A 24,959-nucleotide genomic window follows, 5' to 3' on the forward strand; every position below is an offset into this window, starting at 1 on the left:
TAAAACTTGCATGCTGTAGAAGCAGGTAATTATTTTCCTGCTGCATTTTATACTCTGGTTTGGGAAAGGAAGAAATTTCAGAATATTGAAAGAAAAAAGTTACAATTTGGGGGACTGTTGGAAATGGAAACAGAAAGAGGGTGTCAGTCTGGTTATCAGTCAAGCTGGAAAGAGACAGCTTGTTCTGTCGAACACCAAGAATGTCAGTAGTCAGCCAACCACTTATGCAGGAAGAAAACCCTAGACTGAAAGGTAAGGTTCAAAGACATCTGTGTATGTTTCTGAAATGAGCTTGAATTAAGCTTGCTATTGAATTATGCTTACTGATTATGTGTGTTACATATTTGATTTTTGTTTATCACAGGCTATTCATATGATTGCTAGTTATTTTATTTTTATTGCAGGATCTGGCTCTTTCTTTTCTTTTCCAGTCTAGGATGCTTTTTATGTGTCCAGGGTTGACGCTGAGTGACTGTCATTTGGCAGAAGGCTTAGCAGTGCTGTGGCATATCTTTTTTTTTTTCCCCTTTTTTTGTCCTTACCTCAAGTGAAATATGTTGTCCTCCCATTTGCTACATGTTTATATGGTGAACTTCTTGTTGAGTGTCTGTGGCCAGCATCCTCTCAAGCTGGCTTAATGATGCGATTCACGCACTCTCCCATGTGCAAGGATTGAGCCCCTGCTTAAAAGAACTCTTCAGCACTAAAGGGTATATCAGCGGTGTGCTGACTGTGGTTTGTTTCTGTTTGCAAGCAAATTTGTTCTTTTGAATTAGTTTGTGTTGATAAGTGGTTTTTTCCACTTAGACAGAAAGAGGAAGCAGAGCTTTAGAGTGGATATTGGGGTACCTGCATACGTCTGCTGTTTCTGCAGCAGATTTGCTGTATAACTTGAGAGAAGTCATAAAAGACAGGACCCAAAAAGGAGGCTGACAGAAGCCTTTTTCCCAGCTGCTGTGAGCTCCTGAGGATTTACTGAGGCCAAAGGGAGATTCTTGGTCCCTAAGGCAGTGCCTTAACTCATTTGAAATTGCAGTTTAGTTGTGTGTAAAGTGGGCATAATCCCTGAATTATAAAACAAAGGCTGTATTTTTCAGGTGGTTTGAAATCCTTATGTAGAGCTGTGGAATCATAAATTATTAATCTTAGTGGAGAATATTTGTAGAGGTCAGCAGTTCTAATAGTTTCTTTCAAACAGAAGTAGGTTCACTTAGAACAGTTTGCCCCCTATAAAATCTCTGACCTTGCCTATTCAAACTTCTTTACAAATGCATCATTTAATACAGGAAGCTCCTCAGGGAGAGTTCTTCACATCTGCCATCATAATTTCTTATTTCCTAAATGCAGCAATTTGTACTTGATTATTCTTACAAGGATCGTGCCTCCCTTCCCTCCCTCTCCTCTGGCACATTCCGTTGTGTGGCTGCTAGTTCCGTAGCCTGAACGCAGCATCTGAGAGTGTTTAAAATCCAAAATTTTCTTTGCCGTTACTCTAGCATTTCCTTACCACTCAATTCTAGGGGGGGGCATGAAGGAATCTGCTCTTTTATTCTCAGGCGGTTTTCCTGCGCGTTGTTAGCGACAGCAAGTTGTCATCATTTTACAGCCATTCAGCAAGTAACAAAACTGAGCTGAATCTCTCATTTCAGTTTGCTAAGAACAAGATTTCCCAAAACAAAAATATGCTGCCACTTCTTGGAGCACTTAACATCTGTAGTAGTTAAGCAAAGGACTGAAGCCCAGATTTTTCAAGATGCTTAGATGCTTGACTGCTGCTAAAACTGAATTGGACCTAAATACCTGTAAATACCTTTAAAAATCTGAGTGATTTACAAAGACCTCCCTCATCCATCACTCTTGGCAGTGGTCCCTTCAGAGTGGAAGTAAGGCACATCAGCAAGGTTGCATGAAATACTTGTAGTCCTGCGTTCCAGAAACTGCACATATGAAGCGAATTGCTGCATTCTGACATGGCTTTCCATGAAATATATCTTCTGAAGCAGATTACTTGGACTCCCGAAAAGAAAAGAGCCCTCGTTTGCATGAAAGTAAATATTTAATACAGACAACTTTTAAAAAGGATGCAAAATTATACTGTAAAAATACCCACCTTTATATCTTATAATCCATTTTTTATTAAAACTGGGAAATAAAAATAAAACTCACATTTAAATTACTTTCTGCTGTTTCTAGGGATACTCTTTGCATTCCAGTTGCTTTCACTTTGCTGTTCCTCTACCCATTTTCAGTGCTGCTGTTCTAGACTTGCATAACCTTCAGGGAAGAATTTATTCCCAAGCATAAAACCTGTATGGATTTTACTTTTTAAAATATTTAATAGCATTTAACTGTGTGTTAGCCTTTGAATCACTTTCTTTTCCGGTGAATCCAGAATGTTGGTCTAGTGCTGACTGAGAAGAGAATGTGTTTGAAGTGGGAAGCCCTTCATATCTGTCTCAGGAGTTCCTACCAAACCAGGAACAAGTGCACAGAAGGCCATTTGCTCTGTTCCTTAGGACATAAAGAGCAACCGCGTGCAATGCAATGCTTCCCCGTAATAATGGCGCAGACTTTCTGAAGAATCGGTTAAACTGGTCCTTGTTTAATTAACTCGCATCTTAGTTGTGCACAGCCGTGTGTTCCATTTCAGGTTTGGTGGGGTTTTTTTGAAGGAGGATGGGAAATAAACATTCAGCAATGCAATAAAAGAAGACAGTAAAATAAATGATCGCGTTGAAGAATCATTATTATTTGACGCACCATTCTGAATGACTGCCTTGTCTTTTAGATTTGTATTAAATGTCTGAAATATTTGAGCAACTTGCCCCTGTGTTCTTTAGGAAGTTTACTTCCACTCCCTGCTTCCCACTCCCAACTAAACTACACTCATCAAATTGCTGAGTTGGAAATGTTCGTGAGGCGTTCTTTGAGCTGTGTGTCTTCGTCCCTCTATGTTCCCCTCCCTTCATCTCATATTAAATAAAGCAAATTCCAAACAGATTAACTGTTGAACAGTTATGCTCCGTCTCTTCAATCTGTTTTTAGGATTTTCGAAGGGGAGTGTGCTGATTAGGTAAGGAGATGTCATGGTCTTCTTCCGTCGATGTAGGAAGATAGCAGGTATGATCGCCTGAAGAAGCCGAACAACACGGTGCAAGCATGGCTTTCGCCCAGTCGCACATTATGGCAGCTAGAAGGCATCAGCACAGTAGACTCATAATTGAAGTGGATGAGTACAGCTCCAACCCCACACAGGCTTTCACGTTCTACAACATTAACCAGGGACGTTTTCAGCCCCCACATGTGCAAATGTAAGTATTATAGTTTTGTTACTGCTCTAGCACAGCCTTCTGAATTGTTATTGCCTTGTCGATGTGGTATTTGATGGACCAGTCGAAAAGAATTCAAAGAACACAGTTTTGCTGCCTTTCTGATAATAATTACTGTGATGATACAAAATCAGTCCATTTGGAAAGTATAAGTACTTCATTAAAGGATGGGGAAAAGATCGCTCCACTAGTGTAACTTTAATACACAATACTTACAAATTAAAAAGAGAAATAAACCAGCAGTGGTAATAAAGTGAGAGATGCTACAAGGATGATACTTTCTGCAATCTTAATAATACTTGTTTGCATTGTGCACGTGCTTATTGATGTAAATAGCTATTGAAAATACCAAGCCTGTATCTGTACAACACATCCTGTTTGGTTAGTTATATTACAGCTACATACAAGGGAAAAATCACATCAATAAATAAAATAGTGTGGGCACCCATCCGACAACTTAACTTTCATACCGATGTGCCGAAGATGCCAAGTGCTTAAAGAGTAATTAAAATAATGTGTTTGTTTCTGACTTCTTATATAATGACAACATCAGTAAAATTAACTGCTCTAAATGATTTACTTGTAATGTAAAGTTGAGAATTATAATTACAAAATGAAACCTGCCATAAAGTTTAAAGCCAGAAGGAAGAGCAAAAACAGTAAAGCTATTACAAATAAATTAAGTATAAAATTCTGTAAAATATTTTTATAGGGAATAAAAATGTCTGCACCATTTTATTGTGTTTATTAAAGGGAGAAGCAGCCTTATCTTTGTACCAGAAGGCTGGTTTTCATTTTTTTTAAAGGAAACTTTTTTTCCTTTAGGAAGACTGAATAAATAATCACCTTGTTCACATTTTTGGTATTTAATATGATTTGGTAATTTACAAACATAGGCTATGATTTCTGCAGCTAAAAAACTCGGCAATTACGACGGGTTGAATGCTATGTGTCTGCTTGGTGAATGCTTACGTGCATTCTTTGCCATAAGTGAGATATTATCTGGAGACTAACATAGAACAGGGTGGTGAGCAAACACTCAATTTTTGGGGGCTATGTATTAGTTTACGGCCTCTTGTGGGGGTTTTTAGGTACTATTGAAATGCAAACAGTAAAACGAGTTGAGTGGGAAACATCTTTTGTTTATAGAGCTGGCAAATGGTAGCAAGAGTACAAACAAACAAATGTGAGTTCAGAAATACTTTTAGAAATGAAAATGCCAAATGCAGGTTGCCTTATCTGTCGAAGCGTAGCTATTCTTTGTGAATATTCAGACAGTTCCTTGAATTTGTTCACTGGTCTTAAAAGCTGAAAGTTTTTTACTGGGCTGAAAGTAAGTTAAGTTATTAGTATCCACTTGGTACTCAACAATATGCTGTTCAGACTTCTAACCATTAACAAATCGTATTACCGGAGGGCTTAGACAATCAACTGCATGATAGAAGTTCGTAATAAAATAAGCTGTCCTTAGAAAATGGTTCCTCAGAAGAGTTTAGCAATCTCTCATGAATGATTAATACTAGTGAAGAAGCTTGTGCAAATAGAAAAACAGGCTAAATCAATTGAAACATTTACCAGAATCTGACCTGCTCTTTCTCTTGGTACAGAAATTGTAAATAATGTTTCTGAATACCAGCGGGATTGCTTTTGCCTCCTACCAAGGAATAGAATAGTAACAGAGAAGGGAAAAGTAAACATAAAAAGTGTAACAAAAGCACCTTTTATTCACATGATTGCTATGGGTGAAATTTTAGCCCTGCATTAGTCCGTACAAGTTTTGTTGTTAACTTCAGGGAGGGGAGGGCTTTGCCATGTCTTTTTGTCTGTCCAGAACGCCTAGGTTAGTGATGTTTCAGGCAATCATAAGCAGATTTCACAGAGACCTGTTAATATCTGAACTCATATTAAGCTACTTTAACCACAGGGGCTTTTTTGTGCTCCTTTTCTTCTGAATTCAATCTCGTAGCTCTTCCTTGGTCCTCTGTGCAGTTTTATATTTCTTGTTTCACTTTTTAGCACCCGTAACATGCTGACAGCCCTTTCCTAGCACCATCTTAGTCTGGCATCCCCATGCTTGTGAGATGACTGGGTTGCCATTGACACTAAGGGTGGTAAATTCTGCCGGTGTTTTCAAGTCCATCAGTCATATTCTGGAAAGTTCCTGTCTTGCTCCTTTGTGAGACCACTGAAATCTAGTATATAAACTAAGCTCAGGCAGTGTTTTTTTCTCTGAGATTTTTTAACTTTGCTTTTCAGTTTCTTTGCCAGTTTTCATACTGATTTAAAGAAAAACGAAAGCATTTGCACAAAAATAATCAGCAGATCTTTATTCTTCTGCTCACGCTGCAAGCAGTGCATTGGGTGTTGGTGTGACAGCTGCTGTGGGAATGCGTTACACAAGAATACAGGGATCGAGCCTTCAGAAATTATTGCCAGTAATACAACTTAGATGCGTTTGTGAAACTCGACATATGTTTTTACCTATATATGGCCTCAGCATGTGCATATCACTTCAACGTGAAAAATCTGCATCTCTTTTTTTTTTTTTTTTTTTTTTAAACTGTTGTATTGATGCCTTTTTCCCATGAAAATTCTCTGGCCCGTTGCACATCTTCCCTGCCCCCATCCAAAGTATAAGAAGAATCATGTGTGTGATGTGCTGCATGGGTTACCGTGGTAAGTTGTCGTTTTTCCATTCAGCTTCGGAGGAGCAACATGTGAAACGCATGCTCCTCCCCAGCACCCAACTTACTGCTGTGTGGAGCTTTAAAAGGTTTCTGAAGGAGAAGCAGCACCTGTTTCAAAGGCTACCCTACGTGAAAAGTCAAAAAGTGGTATTTTAGACCAGCGTATATCCTTATGTTGTGCCAGGGTGGTATGCATAATTTAAAGCTGGTTTACTAATACGATCGGTAACCCACTTTGTGAAGTGCTGGGCGGGGAGAGCAATAATCAGAAATTTGTTTACTGAACTGATGTTTATTCTTTTTAGCTTGATAGCCAGGGTCAGCTCCTCATCATTTTTATCCAGCCATCCCAGTTCACTTTGTGGAGGAACTTGGTGAACCGGATGTGTTACCCTTCCCCCAGCTCGCACCTTCTGCGAAGCCTCTCTCACGCGTCTAAAACCCACCATTCCCCATCCATATTCCTGTGCACCCCTGCTACCTCCGCTCACCGCCCACGGAGCTCGCCCTGTGGCAGCTCTCTGCCCGCCAGACCAGGCATTTTTCCCGTGCGGTGGCAGTCATGCAGCTGCGCTGTTTTGCCGTCGTGACCTCCTGTGCCTGCCTCCCCCCGGCATCCAACTCCTTTTGCCATCTGCCCTTCTACCTGTGGCTGCGGTCCTCTCGCAGCGTACGCGCTCCCTCAGCCCTACACGCCGTCTATGCAGCCGCTCGCTCTCAGGGGCCGGACGTCCCACTCTTTGTCAGCCAAGCTTTACAATTTCCAGTCCGTGCTTGCTTACGTATCCCGCTGCGCGTGTACGTATCCCGCTGCGCGTGTACATGCCGCTGGGCGCTCATTAGGTCTGATTTGGCCACAGCTGGTTTTGCTCCTTACCTCATGTTTGGTTACTTTCTGCTCAAAAACTGGAACTTCAGAGAGACGACTACAAGGTGCCTGTACTAAATGAAAGGCTGTTTCTCCAGTACTGCTGTAAAAACCCCAACATTTCTTCTTCCAAAAAAGGTATAGGAAAGACGGGTACAAAATGATGTCTTCATACTCTAGTTTTGTAGTTGTATTGTAGAAAATCCTAAGAACTTTTTCTATATTTAACAAGATTTGAATGTTTTGGATTTATTCCTCACTTTCTCACTAATCTTGTGAAGTTGTCAAAAACACCTCGGTTTACCCACCTATAAATTTCATAGAATTCTTTGACTTAGAGAAAAGATTGTGTGATCAAAGATTATTATCTTATGTCTTTCAGGCAATAAAATGCCTTTTGAAAATTTGCCTAGTAAACAGGGGTAGTATTATTCATAGCAAAGATCTCTGACTTTTTTTCGGAGATTATTTATGTAAAAGTAAGCTCCTGAATTGAAGCACAACCAGCAAGGGGTAGGAATATGTATTACATACTGCGACAGTGAACAAAACTAATTTTATTTGTCCTTTCAAAATAAATGTTGTAAAAGGAAAATAATTCATAACCATTCTGTATACCTCTCTGGTTTCTAGTGACAGAAATATAACTCTTGCACCTCTGGCTTTTTGATGTTATTCCACCAGAATTCCCCAACTGGACTAGCAGATATGGTATAGATGCATATAGATACATTTGCTTCTATATATTCTAAGAAAATATGGATTGAAGGTAAAAAGATTGAGTTGAAAATAAGTATTCATCACACAGCAGAGAGGTGTTCTCTGCTTTCCTCTTCTAAATCATAAGTAATTCTCATCAAACTGGGTCAGATCTTTTAGTTTCCTCAGTTTTGAATATTGAGATTGGGCTCTGAACAATGCAGCCTCACCCCTCACAGCATCTGATTTCACTTAATATAATTAAGCCCAGAAAGTTGCTACATTTGTCCTGACAATAGTCAGACTTGAATGTACATTTACAGCTGTTGTCAGGAGAGTTCTTATCTTGCTTTGCATTAACACACTGAAACATATCTCCAAAATGTGTTAATTAAATTTACTGGAATTATATAACTTGTAGGAAAAAAATTATAATTAGAAAAAATGCATTTAAATGTATTTCTGTATCTAAAATAAATCTTTTCCCTGTGTACTGCGTAATCATATTTAAACAATGAAATGGGATAGTACTATTCCTTTGAAACTGGCAATGCCTTTGATTTATTTGTAAGTATTTGTTTCAGAGTTACTGCCATAGTTCAATCTCTTTTGCTTAATCTCTTTAAATTAATCCATCTACCCAACAAATACTGAAAATGTTGTGATGCGAACATCAAGAATTTTTACACCTCCCATTAGTGTTGGGTTTGTTTTAATAAATCCCTGCCATCAGTCAGATCTAGAAGTCTGTGTAATCTTTTGTAAAGGTAAAAAATAGTGTTAGAATTGCAAAGTATACGCTAAGAAGTACATAAGTACTTTATAACCTTGTTGCGATGCATTTCTTACAGGGTTGATCCGGTGCCCCACGATGCTCCCAAACCTCCAGGGTATACACGATTTGTCTGTATTTCCGATACTCACTCAAGAACTGATCCCATCCAGATGCCATATGGAGATGTGTTAATACACGCCGGTGATTTTACTGAGCTGGGACTTCCTAGTGAAGTAAAAAAATTCAATGAGTGGCTAGGTAGGTACTGAATTCTGTGTGGATTTAAAAGTGGATTTGTTTACTGATTATATCTGCCCCTTCTGCCTCCCAGTAAAAACCATCATGCACTCAGAAATGATGAATATTAATTTGACTTTTAAATTTGAATGACAACGAGTAGGAATCAGATTTTTTTTTTGCAAGTATTTTTGCATTTTTCCAACTTAGCAAATAAGATTTGCGAGACTATTCATCCGTTCTGCCTTCACGCTCTCAAGTGTACATTAAGCAACTTCTTGGTGTTAGCAACAATGTAAGTCAGTAGGCCTTTAATGATTTACATAAAACCTCTTACATACATTGTTATGGCTTTGCTTCTTTGCAAAAAAAAAGTTGTTGTGACTGAAAACATTTGTCTGTTTAACCCCGGAGGCTCATAGTTTTTTTTTAATCTGAGGCTCAGCTGCACCACAGTGATGAATTCCAAACAAAGCAAAACGTGTGCCTGTCGTTGCTGTCTTGGATGTAGCAGACCAGATGTAGATGCCTTCTGTAGGCAACTGTTGGCATTGGTAACTGAAATTCTGTTCCACTGGGCAAGAGAGTGGTGATTTACATGTGCTTCTGCAATGTTCTGTATATGCTAAAAAAAAATGACAGTGAAAATTAGAAAGCATGCACTGTATCCAGACAAAAACCCTGATCGGTATTGTTCCTGCAGCAGTGCAGGTACCTCAGTTTAGAATAAGAATGGATTCTGGATTCTGATACTTTATTATCAAAAAAAGGGTGAGAGGAAATGAAGGAGTTGGAGAGAGAAAGGACAGAGTTTAAGGATAATGGATTTCAGTTTTTAGGTCGATTTTCTTTCCTGTAGTTGATATTTTTGCATTTTTCCTGTCTCTTTGCTACATGATACAGCATTCCACACTGGATGGCACAAAGCAGACAGATGCATGTAGGCTGAAATGGAATACAAAAAAAAGTCATGACTTCAAAATTTAAATGCATATTTACTAGCAAATAATTATCAGCAAGGCTGATGCATATTTGTTTGAGGTTGGGAACCCAATAATATGCCCCACATGGAATAATTGCATTGTTCTATGAGTGTTAAGGTCGGGGCAGCTTGTGGAAGTAACACGCTCTGTTGTAGTGCCCTCACCTCTGTCTCTGTACCCAAATGGAACAGGTTGGTTGCAAAACAGAAAGCAAATTTTAATCCTATTTTGTAGGTCTCTACCATGTATTATAATAATGTACTGAAAATAGCATATGAAGATTATACAAACCATATGGTTATCCCTTCTAAATAATACCCATTTTATTTATCCACTGGTGTGGGAAGAAAAGTGCTTTGGGATATTGCTAGCGAGCAAGGATGGGGGCTACACACATTACTTGCTGTACAGTTTTTGTCTCCCTAGTTCTCCATCTGCCTCACTGCTGGTCACAGCTGTACAGTGTTCTGAAGAAGTCCTTAAGCTGAAATCCTCGCAGTATGGTAGGGAGATTTCCCAAGGCATTTCTGTGATGGTCTCTTCATCATTTTTATTCGAAAAGAAGGCTTAATTTTCTGACTTTTCAGGCATGCTTCCAATTTCATGGTAGCGTGCGGTTTGGGAGAAGGTGATCTTGGTGGTTTGAGTTATATTTTTGCAAGAGCATCTTTGAGATATGCAAATTGAGCAAGTTAAAGATATTTTTTTTAGTTTCTTGGCAATTTGAAAAAATGGTAAATATAACTTCATTTTTTAATGCATTCTGGAGAATCCAATAGAATAATAATTTGGCATCACTACATAGGTTTTATTGAGCTATCATTTAAGGATTTGTTCCAGTTCAAAACTGTAAACTTTTAAAAATTGCAGTCAATGAGATTTCAAAATGGAAACTTTAGCTTTTTTTGAAAGTTTGTTTTTTGTTTTAAAGGAACAATTTATCAACTCGAGGATACCTTGAGTGTTTGCAAAATCTGCAGTAAATTGTAGAATGGTTAAAAGTGTTCTCTTCGAGAAGAAGAAATTTCAGAATTTTTTTCTCATTCGTTTTGTTGTGAAAGGCACTAGTCTCCAACAGTTTTGATTTTTCTAGATAGCTGCTGCCAGTACCTGCCATGATTTTGCGACTCCCACAGCCTACCCAACCTCCTCCTTCTTCCCTGTCCTAAAATTTCAGTAGTTTCTTGAGAAAGTAATTGACAGACTGTGGCACGGACTTTTACTTCCACCGTCATTCTTACCTGCTGCTGCCAAATTCCCCTGTCCGTTCCTTCCTCCCATAGCAGAGGGCTCACCCTCCCATGTAGTTATTTTTTTCTGTGTCATATCTATGTCTTCTGCCATCATTAGACTATAATTTTGTTTATGCCTTGGAATAAACACTAGAATATTTGTTTGTTACACCTTCCCTTGATCTCAGCTTCCTCTTAGGCACAAGATTCCTATCCTACTCCTGCTTTTGCACCATATCTTTATGTGTAGCATTGATTCCTACCTGTTAGCTTTCTGTTCCGTCATACCCTCTTCGGTCTGTGCCACTCTGGTCTATCGGCCTTTTTTCATCTTTTCAGGAGGCCCTTCAGCAAGTTCAGATTTCACCTTTCTGCTCTACATAAAATTTCAGTGCCCATCTGATGCAAAGTGTATTTTCATTAACATCATTAACTTCCATGGACCTTATGGTTATATCAAGCACATGCTCAAGTGTTGTGCTAATAGAGGCACGTTGGCTTGCTTAGTCATACCCTAAAATATGTTCTCTCTTTTTTAGGCTAACTGTATGTGGGTACACAGGAAGGCCTGTACCAGCTCAGATGATGTGTCTCTCTAGCCCGGTCTTTGTGGCTAGCAGCCGAGGTGCTCTGCTTTGTCTGCCCCTTAGTTACCTCGTTTTATACTTTTTGTCATCTGACCACTAATGCCTGCCACTTCATTTCATTTCACTTCGTTCTTTTCTGTAATTAGTTGTTTTCTTTCACTTTTCTTTTTTCAAAGCCCCCTCCCCGCTTCCCAGGGAGGGATTTGAGGTTTTACTAGGGCCAGGTTGATGCCTAACTCTGTGGAGGAGATGAAATGGTGGTGATAACTGGATGTGCATATTTTCTCAGCTTTCTCTGGTAGGCAGTCCAAGGACATCCTGAGCCACAGCATTACTTTGTATTTAATTTATAGATTTTTCTTCTCTGGGCCTTTTAATTGCCTTTGGGATCTATGCAAATTTTGAGTGCTGACAGAGTCTTGCGTCGGAGTTCCACAATGTGATATGGACTGTGTGAAGAACTGTTTATGTTTGAACCTGTCACCTGCTAGTTTCATTTGGTATTTCCTAATACTGGAAGGGGCAAGTGAACAATTTCATTCTTCATTCTGCTTAAGAATTTAGAGGCTCTCCTCAGATCTGCCCTTAAGGTATTTTTCAGGCTGAAGGCTGTTTAGAAGTCCTTAAATGCCTTTGATCATCTACGTCAGTCTTTGTATCTCTTTGTTCTATATCCTTTTAAAAATGGTGAGACCAGAACTGCACATGAGCTGAGAACACCACAGATTTATCCCCTGGTATAATGAAATTTCCTAGTTTGTTCTCTTTTGCTTTCTAGTGTTGTGGATTATTATGTTTTTATTTTTGACTGTGACTGAACAATGAGATGGCATTTTCATAAAATTGCCTATTATAAATCTATGGGTGATATCTAGTTCAGAACCCATCAGTATGTATCTACAGCTGGTACATTTTTTCCAGCACTTGAATTATTCTGCATAAATTTATATTCAGTTTCGTCTGTCCTCTTATTGCCCAGTCAGGCAGTATCATGATGTACTTTTGCAAGTCAGATTTCTGTTTTGGTACCCTTATTCAGGGTAGCTTAGAAAAAGAAGGGAAAAAGGGACGAACAGTCAGTTTACAAAGCTTGCCAATGATGCCAACCTGGTCTTTTCCTCCCCTTTCTTTTCCCAAATTGACCTTTCTCCTGTTTTTCTATTTAATCTTTTCCTTTTTTTTACCTAGTTTCTTCTCTGACTGTATTTGGCGATTTTGGAGAATCAGAAAAAAGGAAGCACAAAATACGTGTTACAGTAGGGCCAAATGGAAGGCCACGAGGCCAGTGAAACTTTCTAATGGTGTTATGACAGCTTTGAATATACGGTAATTTTCCGGTGTGTCCGGGAGATTTTTAATGACATCCCTTTAAGCAGCCAAAAATAATTCAGGGGAATTGTTTCTAAATACATGGATCTGTTAGAGCAGGTCCAGAGGAGGCCACAAAAATGATCAGAGGGATGGAACACCTCTCCTGTGAGGACAGGCTGAGAGAGCTGGGGTTGTTCAGCCTGGAGAAGAGAAGGCTCCAGGGAGACCTTATTGTAGCCTTCCAGTACTTAAAGGGGGCCTATAAAAAAGATGGGGACAGACTTTTTAGCAGAGCCTGTAGCAATAGGACAAGGGGTAATGCTTTTACACTAAAAGACTAAAAGAGGGTAGACTTAGACTAGATCTAAGGAAGACCTTTTTCGCAATGAGGGTGGTGAAGCACTGGCACAGGTTGCCCAGAGAGGCTGTGATGTCCCATCGTTGAAAATGTTCAAAGTCAGGTTGGATGGGTCTTTGAGCAACCTGATCTAGTGGAAGATGTCCCTGCCCATGGCAGGGGGGTTGGACTAGGTGATCTTTAAAGGTCCCTTCCAACCGAAGCCATTCTATGATTCTGTGTAATCAAGGCTAGGTAAGGTGGATTGTATCGTAAGATATATCAAGCTCACTATGCACTATCCTTGTCCTCAGCTTTTTCATTATTTTTGTTTTTGTTATTTATTCCCTACCTGCATATAAATCGAATGTGTTGTAGGACAAATACAAAGACACAAGTCCTGCTTTAGTGCACTTATCAAATAATAACTCCAAAACCATCCCTGTTTTTTATCTCCCATATTGTTGGCACTGGAAATTGCCTGCTTGGCTCAATTGCTTTTGTAATTCCCCTTGCTCACGTCTGTAATATCATTTTCAAATTGTGTATGCTCCAGGACCCACTGTCACTTTGAGCTGCTAGGTTACTTTCCTGGAAATTTAACAAAATAGCTGACCTGTGATGTAAGCTGCAACACATACTTCCATATTCTCTCTGAGAATTTTCTTCTGTCCATGGATTGGAAAGATTACTTAAACTAACACATTTTATAATATCCATTGTTTCAGTGTGTTTGCTTGAGATTTTCCAATGTCAAAGACAGTCTTGCTATTTGAAATTCAAGTTCAAGCTAAATTTGAAATAAAAAAATAGAAGGTGGCTTTGCATTGTAGTGGAAAACAATAATACTCTTCAGAGTATTTTCCTGAAAATACTAATCTTACTTGCATGTTGTACACACACCAAAAAAAATGGATTAAAGTATTTGACGTGCGCTTCAGGAATTGACTTGGGCAGATTCAGCTCAAAGGTTAATATTTTTATTTCAGACTAAAAAGTATTTAGAGTGAAGGTGCCTTCCCAGCTATAGTAACTAGCACTACTAGAATTCTAATATTAGATTGTATAACAAAATCAGCTAATTTTGATCAATAAACATTATCCCTACTTTTAAGTTCTTCATAAAGAGTAAGAGATTTTCAGAAAAACCTGAAACACTAGGCTTAGCTTTACTTTTGCTTTACAGTTCAGTCTTGCAAAATAATGGTAGTTATTTTTCTTCCTCTCTTAACAGGTATTTTATATTTTTGGGTTCAATAATACATTTAAAACAGATTAAAATCGTGTTGAAGAAGAAAGAAAATCAGCTTCAGAGCAGCAAAAGAAATTAGAATTTATAAATTGTAGTCATGCCATTTTGACCATCGGTAATTACACTATTTTTATGTTAATGTAGAAACCCCTTGAAAGAAGTATTTAAGGACTAATTATCTATTTACAAAAGAATGGCTTTGGAAATGCAGTGAAAAACATTGAGCTGTGTAGGGATTTAGAACAGATGTCATTTTTAAAAGACTGGGCATACTAAAAAAAGTGTTGGTTTTTATTGCATTTCTTAAATGTGTGATGGCTCAGATCCGTTTGTGCATCTAAGACTCAGACAGTACAGCATAGAAAAGTGCACTGCAACACTCTATTCCAGTATTTCTCCAGTTCCAGGGAATTAGCATGTCCTGAAGACTTCTGAATGTTACACTGGCTGCCGAGTCTCGGGGAATATTTAAGCTACATCCCTGTATTGGGAAGATGACCCAGCACAACTGTTTTCCAGGTATTCCTCCCACGCTAGTGGTGAGAAGCTGTAGAAGCTACAGGAGTGGTAGGTGCTAAAGGATTTTTCCTTCATTCCCTCCTTCCAAGCACATGTATGCTTTTGGGGGAGTTCTTGCGCTTCGTACTAATCCTGAGGTTGCTTCTTTCCACTGACGGAGTGGGAAGTGGCCAAACTTCAAGACTCTTGAGTCTCTGTGATTACTCACCTAAAAACATCCTGTGATATTCATAAATATCGAGATCCCTGACCCCCAAAATAAGCAAGTGAGTAAAAATATGATGAGTCTTATTCCTATTAAGTGTAATTATTAATTAATTCCTATTAACTCTAATTATAAGTCTAATTCTTATTAAAAATAAGTGAGTCTTATTCCAGACTAGCAGACAAGTGTAGCTTTAGGAAGGCGGTGTGGCCCAGAAGTGCAGAGAAAAACCCGGGTACTGAAAAATCTGGAATATTATTCTGTGAACTGTCATTGCCTCTGGCGGAGATACTTGAAAGAGCCTGAGGAAGACAGGCAACCAAATTCTAGTTAGTCCTCTTCAGATTTGACAGCCTCTTTATCGTTTCCCCTTGCAAAACAGTGAAAATGGTGCTTGATCCACCTACCACATGCATGTGTTGGAGGATTAATTGTTCTCAGTACAGCACTTTGAACACCTATTGCAAAGCACTATACGCAAACATGAAGCGTTGTTATTAGTGCTGCGCAACCTCGTGCGGTGACGTGACACGCAGCTCGTTGTAGTCTTCCCTTCCAGAAGCTGACAACTGGGAGATACTGAAAGCACCTTTGTGGGACCTGAAGATCTGAATAGGAATCTGTATCGGTGTGCAGAGAAATCCATGTAGGAAGTCTAAAGTTTTTTCAGTTGTTAGTTTTTAACACAGTTCTCTTATCTCCTTTGCTTTCACTGTCCCCAGATAACATGTTGTAAATAAAAACTATAATATTCTAAAGGGCAGAAAAGCTGTTGTAGAAATTTATCTCCTCAGAAAGGTGTATGATTTAAGACTATAACTATTCCAGGAAGTAAAAAAGAAAAAAATATTTATGAAAATGGACCCTGTGGCTTAGGTAGTTGGGGATTCTCAAACCATTAATTGCCACAATCTAAGGGGACATATCAGAGGAAGGTTCAAGCTAGACGAACCTTGCAGTTGTACAATTTTCTAGGCCCCTGTTACTGACTACCAGTGGACAGAAGGTACAGAGCCACACAGTCTTTTGGTTTGACTCACTACAGCTGCTCTAGTGGCCTAGTTTGCAGCATACATTGTGGTGTTTCTGGATAATTACAGGGTAATTAAATAAACCAGGGTAAAAGGAAGCCACTTTTCCTTTTGAAGTAATTTTGTCCAATTATTATACGTGTGTGGGTGCATATAAGACACGGTATATCAAAAAGCCTAAGTTGGACTATTATCAGATATTCTTTAGTTTGATTTGCCTTTATCTATTTATTTTAAGAAATGCTGTTTTGCAAATGCGAGCAGTGTTATGTGTGTTTGCTGTTTTAGTGTTTGATATAATTACTGGCTTTTACAATGCAAGAATGTCTAGAGCTAGCAGGTTACAGATGACTTAGGAGGGAGTGTTCATTTACAATGTTATTCCAGATTACACACCATACAAAAAGTATGTTAATGTGAATTTCCCAGACATCAGCCCCAGTGTTTAAACACAGAACTGTCAAAGAGATGCTAAAAAAGCAATCTGAGACAGTTATGCAGTCATTTTACTGTATCACTCACTGCTGTATTTTAAAAGGTTGAAATGAGAGGGAAAAAGCATTAAGTGGGCACTTATATGATTGCCACTGCTTTTAATGAATACTAAAATTCTGCTCAGTACAATACCAGGAGAGAAGCAAAGCACATCTGCTTGCAGAAGTTTGCATTTATTGTGGTGAAGTTGCAAGTTGATAACGATTGTAAGCTGCAGAGGAGGTCACTGGTTGATAAAGACGCCTAACCTCTTAGGACAAGAGGAGCCTGGAGTATAAACATCGTGCATGTGCTTTTGAATTATTTGCAGTGTTGATCTAATTTACGGAGAAGAAGGCTTGCTGATGGAATGGGATGAACCTTTAAGCACACAGAATTCTACTTTGAACCAACTCAGATGCAGAGAAATAGCAAACAAAGGCATATTGTTCAGTGCTTTGCATGATGCAGTTTGTAGTTCAAGTAATGGTTCCCCAGCATTTCAAGTTATTTTGTAAAAATAATGTTCAGCATAAAAAGGACCTACTGTAGTTTAGAAGTTAAGAATTGCTGTAATAATTTTGTAATTGGTGCATAAACATGAAAAAAATTAGATGTTCAGTTCATTTTCTTAAATAGTAATCTACAGTAATGAAAGGAATAAACAAAGATGTTACTAGCTAAACAATATATAAACTCTTATACACATTATATTACCAGAACTACTATCAGATTCTTATACTAAGCAAACAAAGGCTAAGAAACTTTCTGAGGAGGGCTTGCCACAACTGACAAAAACTCCATGTGTCTAATTAAGAAGTTAGTAAGATAATAATACCATCTGGCTATATATACGTGAAATATGATATCCTAGGCTTTTTGATAGTAAAATAATCTCAAAGAATAATACATTGCATTGATTTAGGAGATTTAGGGCAGAATTTTTTGTGTGATAAGTCGTTCTGGGAGCAGAACCACTGTTGCCTGACTTCTTGGATTTTGCCTCCTAGACCGTCTGTGGGTTCCTAGGTGTCTCATTCCTTTAAAGCCTCTCCTTCAGACTGGGCATTAGCCTTCTCAGACACTTGCTTTCAGGAAACTCAAGGCAACATAATTATCTTTGAGGCCTTTACTCTTCTGCTGAATACAGTAAATGTCTTTTGAATCTGTTGGGCATTTTCAGAGGGATATTGAGAGACAACTGTACAGAAATATAAAGCATCGTACTCCTACAAGTTGTGTTTCTGTGAGAAAAAGATACCCTTTGATAAAACCGCTGAATTAACTGCAAGATAATGTGTCTCCAGCATTTTTCTGCATACAGGGGGGAGTACAAAAAGGAAAGGAGAGGGAAAAATGAGGCAGGAAACAGGAAGAACCATGTAGCAGAGACGAAGGAAAAGAAAGGGAAAAATCTCTCATCCCATGTTAAGATAGAGGCTGAAAAACTGGATGGTGGCTTGGAGCCCCATTCCAAATTGGCAGAAGACAAAAGTTGGATGTGGCCTGAAAGTGAAAGCCCTGAAGCCCAGGACAGAATTTGAACAAGTGTGTTTCTGATGGAATTTTGATGTGTATACATTTCTGTTGATTCAAAATTCAAGTAGGATGAAGTGGCTAGAGGTTGATTACGGAGGAAAATAATTTTAATTTCTTGCAAGTTAGACATTATGGGAGGAAAAAAAACTTCATTTAGGAAAAAAAGTGAAATTTTGCTTAGAAATGTAGTTTTTACCCCAAAATATTTTAAACTGACATTTTGCTTCATTTTGTTTCCTTGGTAATGTCAGAATCACTACATAAATTTCCAAATATATCCCATTCCATCCAAGTGGTATTTTAATAATTTTAATACAGAATACTGTTCAGATAAAATTTTTCCAACCAATTCCAGTTGTAGTTCATCTCCAGGTTACAGCGATATTTTAGCAGAAGCTTCTCAGGTGAAGAACAGGGCGATCCCTGGTCTTTGGGCAAAAACATTTGTTTTGGCTAGTCAAAATAAGAGGACAGGAAAAAAATGTAGCTTTCCCCCAAATTCATAACTTTTCCTTTTTTTTTTTTTTGTTTCAAAATACATCTTTGACTCCCGTAGCATATGTTCTTGCCTGTGTTTCTTGGCACTCCTGAAGGGCAGATCTATTTCTTACATGCTTGCTGCCTTAATTTTACTGGGGAGCGAATTTTGTCCTGGATATGTGTGTAGAATTCCTGTGACAGCCATAAATTTCCTTTAATATTTTTGTATACATGGAACTTCTGTATTAATACCAAGTTTGCTACCTGCCCACCAGCAAAGCCATATGCTAGCATCAAATGTTAATTGGCTATCAGTTGGCTATTTAGTCCTACTCATCTGCTAAATGGATAGTACAAGAAACTTATACCAAAGTTAATGGAACATAATCTCTAGTCCTGTTGAATTGCTTGTCTACCATAGATTTGTTCCATTAGAATCACAACAGAAAATGAGTTTTTAATTTCTTTCAGCATTGCATGCTGTTTAAAATTCATGTTTGTTTTCCAGTATAGACTTTACTGAAACCTAGAATCACACAGGACGGAGGGGACCTCTGGAGGTCATTGAGTCCAACCTCCTGTTCAAAGCAGGTCTAGTTAGAATAGGCTGCTCAGAACCTTGTCTAGTTGAATTTTTAGTGTCTCCAAGGATGGAGATTTCACAGCTCTCTGGGCACCTGTTCACTATTTGGCCATCCTCAGGGTAAAATTCTTTCCTTATACTGTGTTCCCACTTGTGTATGTTGCCTCTTGTCATATCTGTGTGCACCTCTGAGAAGAACCTAGCTCTGCCTTCTCTTTATCGTGAGATCAGGTAGTTGCAGACAGCAGTAAGGTCTTCCCTTCGTCTTCTCTAGGCTGAACAGACTCAGATCGCGGCCTCTCCTCACATGCCACATTCCCCAACCATCTTGTCGGCCCTCTGCTGGACTTGCTTCAGTTTGTCAGTGTTTCTCTTCTGAGGAGCCCAGAACTGGACACCACACTGCAGTTGTAGTTTCTTAAATGCTAGATAGAGGAGAAAGATCACTCCCTTTGTTCAGCTGGTTTCACTGTTACTAATACAGGCCAGGATGTGGTTGGCTGTCTTTGCCACAAAGATGCTGCTGAGTCTTGTTGAACGAAGATACTCCATCCTCGGTGCAGGACTTTGCATTTGCTTTTGATGAAGTTTATGAGGTTTCTGTCAGCCCATTTTTCCAGCCTTTGGAGGTTCCTCTGAAGAGCAGACATGCCCTGCAGAGTGGGTCAGCATATCCCCACCCCTGATTTGGTGTTGTCTGCAAACTTGCTGAAAGTGCACTCCATCGGATCATCCAGGCTGTTACGAAAGAAGAGAAGCAGTATTGGCTCCAACATCACTAGCTGGGGGATACCTCTAGTGACTGACTGCCAGATGGACTTTGTACCATTGATTCTAGCCCTTTGAGACCAGTATTCCAGATGATAACTCGACCCACCTTACTATCCATCCTTATCTCGCCAATTTGGCTATAAGGATGCTATGGGAGATGATTGTGTCAAAGGCTAAAATCATGGCGAACAACATCCAGTGCTCTCCTTTGTCCAGAAAGCCAGTCATCTCCTCATAGAACACAATTGCATTAGTCAGGTATGACTTACCCATGTTAAATCAATGATGGCTGTTCCCAGTCGCTTTCTTGACCTTCATGTGCTTGGAAAATTACTTTATGGGAAATTTGTTCCATAATTTTCCCAGGCCTGATGTGAGGCTTGATGGCCTGTAATTCCTTTTTTCCAGCCATTGGGAACTTCTCCAATCCGCCTGACTTTTCAAAGGTGATAGACGTGTGGTAGGCAGGTGATAGGCTTATGTCCATCTATTGCAGCACTCCAGTCAGGTGAGCTATCCCTCCATAATCCCAGAGATGTCACAAGCTCTCCACTGTGCCTGGACTTCTTCCTCCTGGTTGTACCCCATGCTCTGTGTGTGTGCATACAGGTAACCTGAGAGGAGCACCAGTGAGGCTGCTTTTACAAGGGTAATGGAAGAGCCTTCGCCATCCTGGGGGACACCCAGCTGCTTCCTCACTGCCTTCACGCCTTCACTTCTCTTGACAGTATGACAACCCTTCCCCAACACACCTAATTTAAAACTCTTCCCACTGTATTAGTGAACCTGTTGGCAAAGACACTCTTGCCGCACTTTGCCAGGGGAATGCCATCCCTACGCAACGGTCCTTGCTCTTCAAAAAGGCTCCTGTGGTTATAGAAGCTGGAGCCCTGCTTGCAGCTCGAGCCAGGCAGCTTCGTGTGCATTATGGGATGCGACCACTCCCACCAGGCCTGCATCCCCCTCACTGTTACCTCGGGGCTGCCAGCCACCCTTGATACACTCAAGGTCACTCTAGTGGTACCATTGGTGCCCACAAAAGATGAACAGTTAGGGAACCTAGTGTTTAGCATATGGCTATTTTGGAAAAGAAGAAGAAAAAGGGAAAACAGCTTAGCAAATGAAAATGTTAGCCAGTGCTAGTTTCCTAAGGCTTGTTTTCATGGAGTTTGTAAATGGAAGACAAAAGGAACCCACTGCAGTGGGTACATTGTAGCCACAGCTGTCTTTGGTAGGAATCTTTCTTAGCAAAATACAATTGCTGTAAGAAGCCATGAAAACCTGCGTGAGTGGGAGTTGAATCTTCTCAGCTCAGTTTGTTCAGCAAGGGACAGGAAATGGTCCTGGTGTCTTTTCTACCCAGCTTGTCACTAGTACCCACTAGCTGGTGTGGGAATAAACTGGTCAACCTGGAAGTTTTTGAGTTATCTCTGATCAAGAGCTGGTGGCACAAAAAATAATAGATGGAAAAGTGGTTGTTCTAAAGGTATGGACACATGTGGAAACACAGCCATACAACAGCTCTTCGGTTGTGTGCTCTTGGAGAGGTCTTGGTCCTAGCCAAGGACGAAGCCAAGGCTACAAATTGTGCAGTAGTCTGTGCCTAGGGCTGGAAAGCCATGTATTTGTGTTGGAAGGACATAATGGAATAAGAAAATACAGAATAATTTAAATAATAACATAGAAACAGGCAAAGTAAGAGATTGTAGGTCAGAAGTAGGACAGAGTTGCTGGTTTAAAGTAGTTTTCAGGTAAATACTGATGGGATATTGCTAATGTTTGGTGGATCTTAATGCTATAAAAGGCACTCGAAACAGTCAGCGTTTCTCAGGATTGTGCTGACCCACCATGCTGGACTGTGGTCCTGCTGCAGTAAGGTGATGTTGGCCCCTCTGAGGTCGGTGGTATGGAGGACTATGCCTTTAGTGCAAAAAGATGTTTCGCATTCAGTGTAGACTTCTGCATGTGGACTAGAGTGAGCATTGGGAAGTATGGATCACACTGGAACCAGGGAAGATGGGAAATACGTAACCAGTGTTGTTGTCTGATAGCTGAGGGTCTTCATCTGCAGCCACTCTACTGGCGTCTTATATATATAGGTCATGACAGCAGTGCCCAGCCAAGAACAAGGTTTCAAATATTTATGGCTAAGGTTGACTTAGGACTTAGAGCAGTTGGGGTAAAAAGTGAAGCATGTGCATAAGTCTTCTAAGGAACAAAGTTTAAGCAAAATATTATTAAATTTATGTGCAAGCAGCAAAAAATACCCATGTTAGACAAAAAATTAAGATTTAAAGGGTAAGGAGGGCTTGTGGAGATGGAGAGAGGGAGAGAGGTTTAGCAAGTTGCCGCCTGGTATGGAATGAAAGGAAAAAAGACTGAGCTGCAAACTCATCAAAAACACAGTTGTTAATTGAAAAGCTGACAGACCTGTAACTACAGCAGCGCTTCTGGCCGCCACTGTAATAAATGTAACTGTACATTTAGAGTAATTTGCTAATTTGCCTAAGTAACACCCACAGACAGCAACATGACATAAATACATTAGTGGAAGCAACAACTATAACCAGCTCGTACAGGTTCTTGGCTGCTAGATGGATGGATCAGATGAGCTGGAAAAGATTTACAAAACAGAATAGAAATGGAATTGTTAACAACATTGCGGTATACAGGATTTCTTTATTTTCCTATTTCCCAAGAATGCTTTAAGGCCTGCAGATGCCCATACATATTGTAGCATGTAAGTAACATCTTTAACTACTGTGTGTATCTGTGCACACACCCGGAAAACTTGCGGAGATGGAGTACACATCTGCAAAATGCTTAGCATCTCAGAAGCAAAAATGACAACATTTATATCTCAAGTAGTCTTTCAGGTAAATAATTGAATCTCCAGCATTCAGTGTATAATTATAAATACCTGAAAAGGGTTTCTGTTAACAAATATTCTAAAGGCACATATGTATTGTGTCCACAGGAAAGACCGGAACCTGTATGATCATTTTTCATATTACAGGTGTTACAATTGTCAGAAACTTCTATTTCAGAGTTACTCAGACCTTTTCATTTGGCAAATAATGAGTTCAGCCATGTGGCATCTCCTCTGGGCTAGCACTGTTCTCCATCTCCCGTTTCCATAATTCTCAATCAAGCTGTTGAATTTTATTCTTAAGTCCTACTCATGCCAACTTTTGCCACTGCATATTGACTGGTGTTTTAGGTTCTCTAAACATCCTATGTCTAGGTTAGGCTTGGGGTCATCACCTTTTTTGAATAAAAAATGACAAGATTGCTGCTATGCAAGGTGGGTATCGTCTTCAATAAAATATTTCTGCTCCCAATCCCCTGTTTTGACTGTCTTCATCCTGATGAAAATTAATAGTGCAGAAGCAAAGCTAATGAATGCAGCTTTACACCGCTTCAGTCTTTGTTTCCTCTCAGATATACTTGGAAGGTTTCTGTTGAGCTTTTTGAGAAAGGTGATGCCTGCTCTCAAGGGCAGACTCCAGTTGATAACCAAATGTGGAGTCAGCTGGAAAGTTTCTGTTGCAGTGCTGTGCTCAGGAAGAACCCGTGTGTGTGGGCATATATATTTTTGCCTTCAGCAGGAGGTTGTTGTAAGGTTTTTCACTAAATACAGGTTGTAAAATATTCTTGAACATGAGTCACTTTAAATTATAGTCCCTGGATCTAAGGAAGTCACTGAGAAAATGGAGCAGGAAAAAACATGGGATAGAGGCAAACTGCAAGGCTTCCCTGTGGGATGTGGAGTTTTGACAGCTAAACCCAAACGCTATCTTGCTTGAAGGCATGATCTTAATGTCAGGGCAAAGAGGGCAGCAGACCCCTCCGGCTGACCCAAGTTCTGAGCCTGTAAGACCACCTCAGTACAAGCTGATAAAGACCACAGCTCTGGGAGAAGAAAGCTGACATTATTTTATGAAGCGTTAACGGCCGATCTTCTTTGAGCCCTAATTTCTGTCAAAGACTTATCATCACTGTCACAGTAAGTGATACTTGCAGCATAAATGGCAATTAACTAGAAGTAAATACTAGAGCAGAAGTCTGCAGACTGGTTTTTAAGGTTGATGAGTTGAAAGTAGTTTCAAGACATCAATGCTAAGCATGCTAAATCATGGTGTGCCCTGAAAAAAACAGTAATGATGTCATTTACCCAAAATCGCCAGGAATTACAGTAACGCGTAGTAGGGATATGCTCGATTGTTTCAAATATGTGAGCGTATTCTAGGAATGAATAGTAGTTTGTGAGTCTGTCTGTTTTCTTTTATCAGATTTTCCATAAAACAAGTAACTTGTTTGTTTTTCACTGTTTTAGGTAGCCTGCCCTATGAATACAAGATTGTGATAGCAGGAAATCATGAATTGACCTTTGACCAGGAATTCATGGCTGACTTAATCAAGCAGGACTTTTACTATTTCCCCTCTGTTTCTAAGCTGAAGCCAGAGAGCTATGAAAATGTACAGTCTCTTCTAACAAACTGCATCTATCTTCAAGACTCTGAAGTGACGGTGAGGGGATTCAGAATATATGGCTCCCCTTGGTAAGCAGGTTTTTAAGCATACATAAAAAAAATACTGTTGATTGCTATCACATCAGCCATTTCATATGCATCAGCTGTATTTGGATTGCTGTGTTAGGAAGAAAAGTAATACTCATTTTGATAAAGTTTTATATTTTCTTGCAATGAATCATTCCTGTGACAAAATAATATACCTTTATATGGGTATTGTTAACCAAATAATGATGGGGAAAAGATAGTGTGCTCTTTAAACTCTCAGCCAGGAGCAGTTCTCTAACATAGTCCATGTAGGGGGTTTTTGTGCCGTAAAATATGTTTTCTACACTTAGTGAGTTTATATAATTACAATTAATTTTATTGCACGGGTACATTCTTTTGACAATTCCCATCCTACAGATAACATTTAAGGTTCATTAGTGTATACAGTAGTCATTTAACACAGCAAGATTGTTTCAGTTTTTGTTTAGGATTTTTTTTTTTCAATATCCCTCAGAACCTTACTTTTTTTTGTACAGTAGT

General features: G+C 39.4%; 1 protein-coding gene across 2 annotated transcripts in view; it reads left to right on the forward strand.

Moving 5' to 3' along the window:
- Positions 1–3,159: 3,159 nt before the first annotated feature.
- Positions 3,160–24,959, forward strand: part of MPPED1 (metallophosphoesterase domain containing 1) — a gene marked incomplete at both ends in the record, with an annotated part of 49,283 nt that continues 27,483 nt past the window's right edge. For both annotated transcript variants that reach the window (XM_082014469.1, XM_082014470.1), the window contains 3 exons: positions 3,160–3,311; positions 8,435–8,620; positions 24,240–24,461. In XM_082014469.1, the coding sequence (XP_081870595.1) occupies positions 3,160–3,311; positions 8,435–8,620; positions 24,240–24,461 (560 nt within the window). The remainder of the gene's footprint in view (positions 3,312–8,434; positions 8,621–24,239; positions 24,462–24,959) is intronic.

Source organism: Phaethon aethereus (genome assembly GCF_964289735.1).
Source record: "Phaethon aethereus genome assembly, chromosome: 1".
In the NCBI taxonomy this organism is placed as follows: domain Eukaryota; kingdom Metazoa; phylum Chordata; class Aves; order Phaethontiformes; family Phaethontidae; genus Phaethon; species Phaethon aethereus.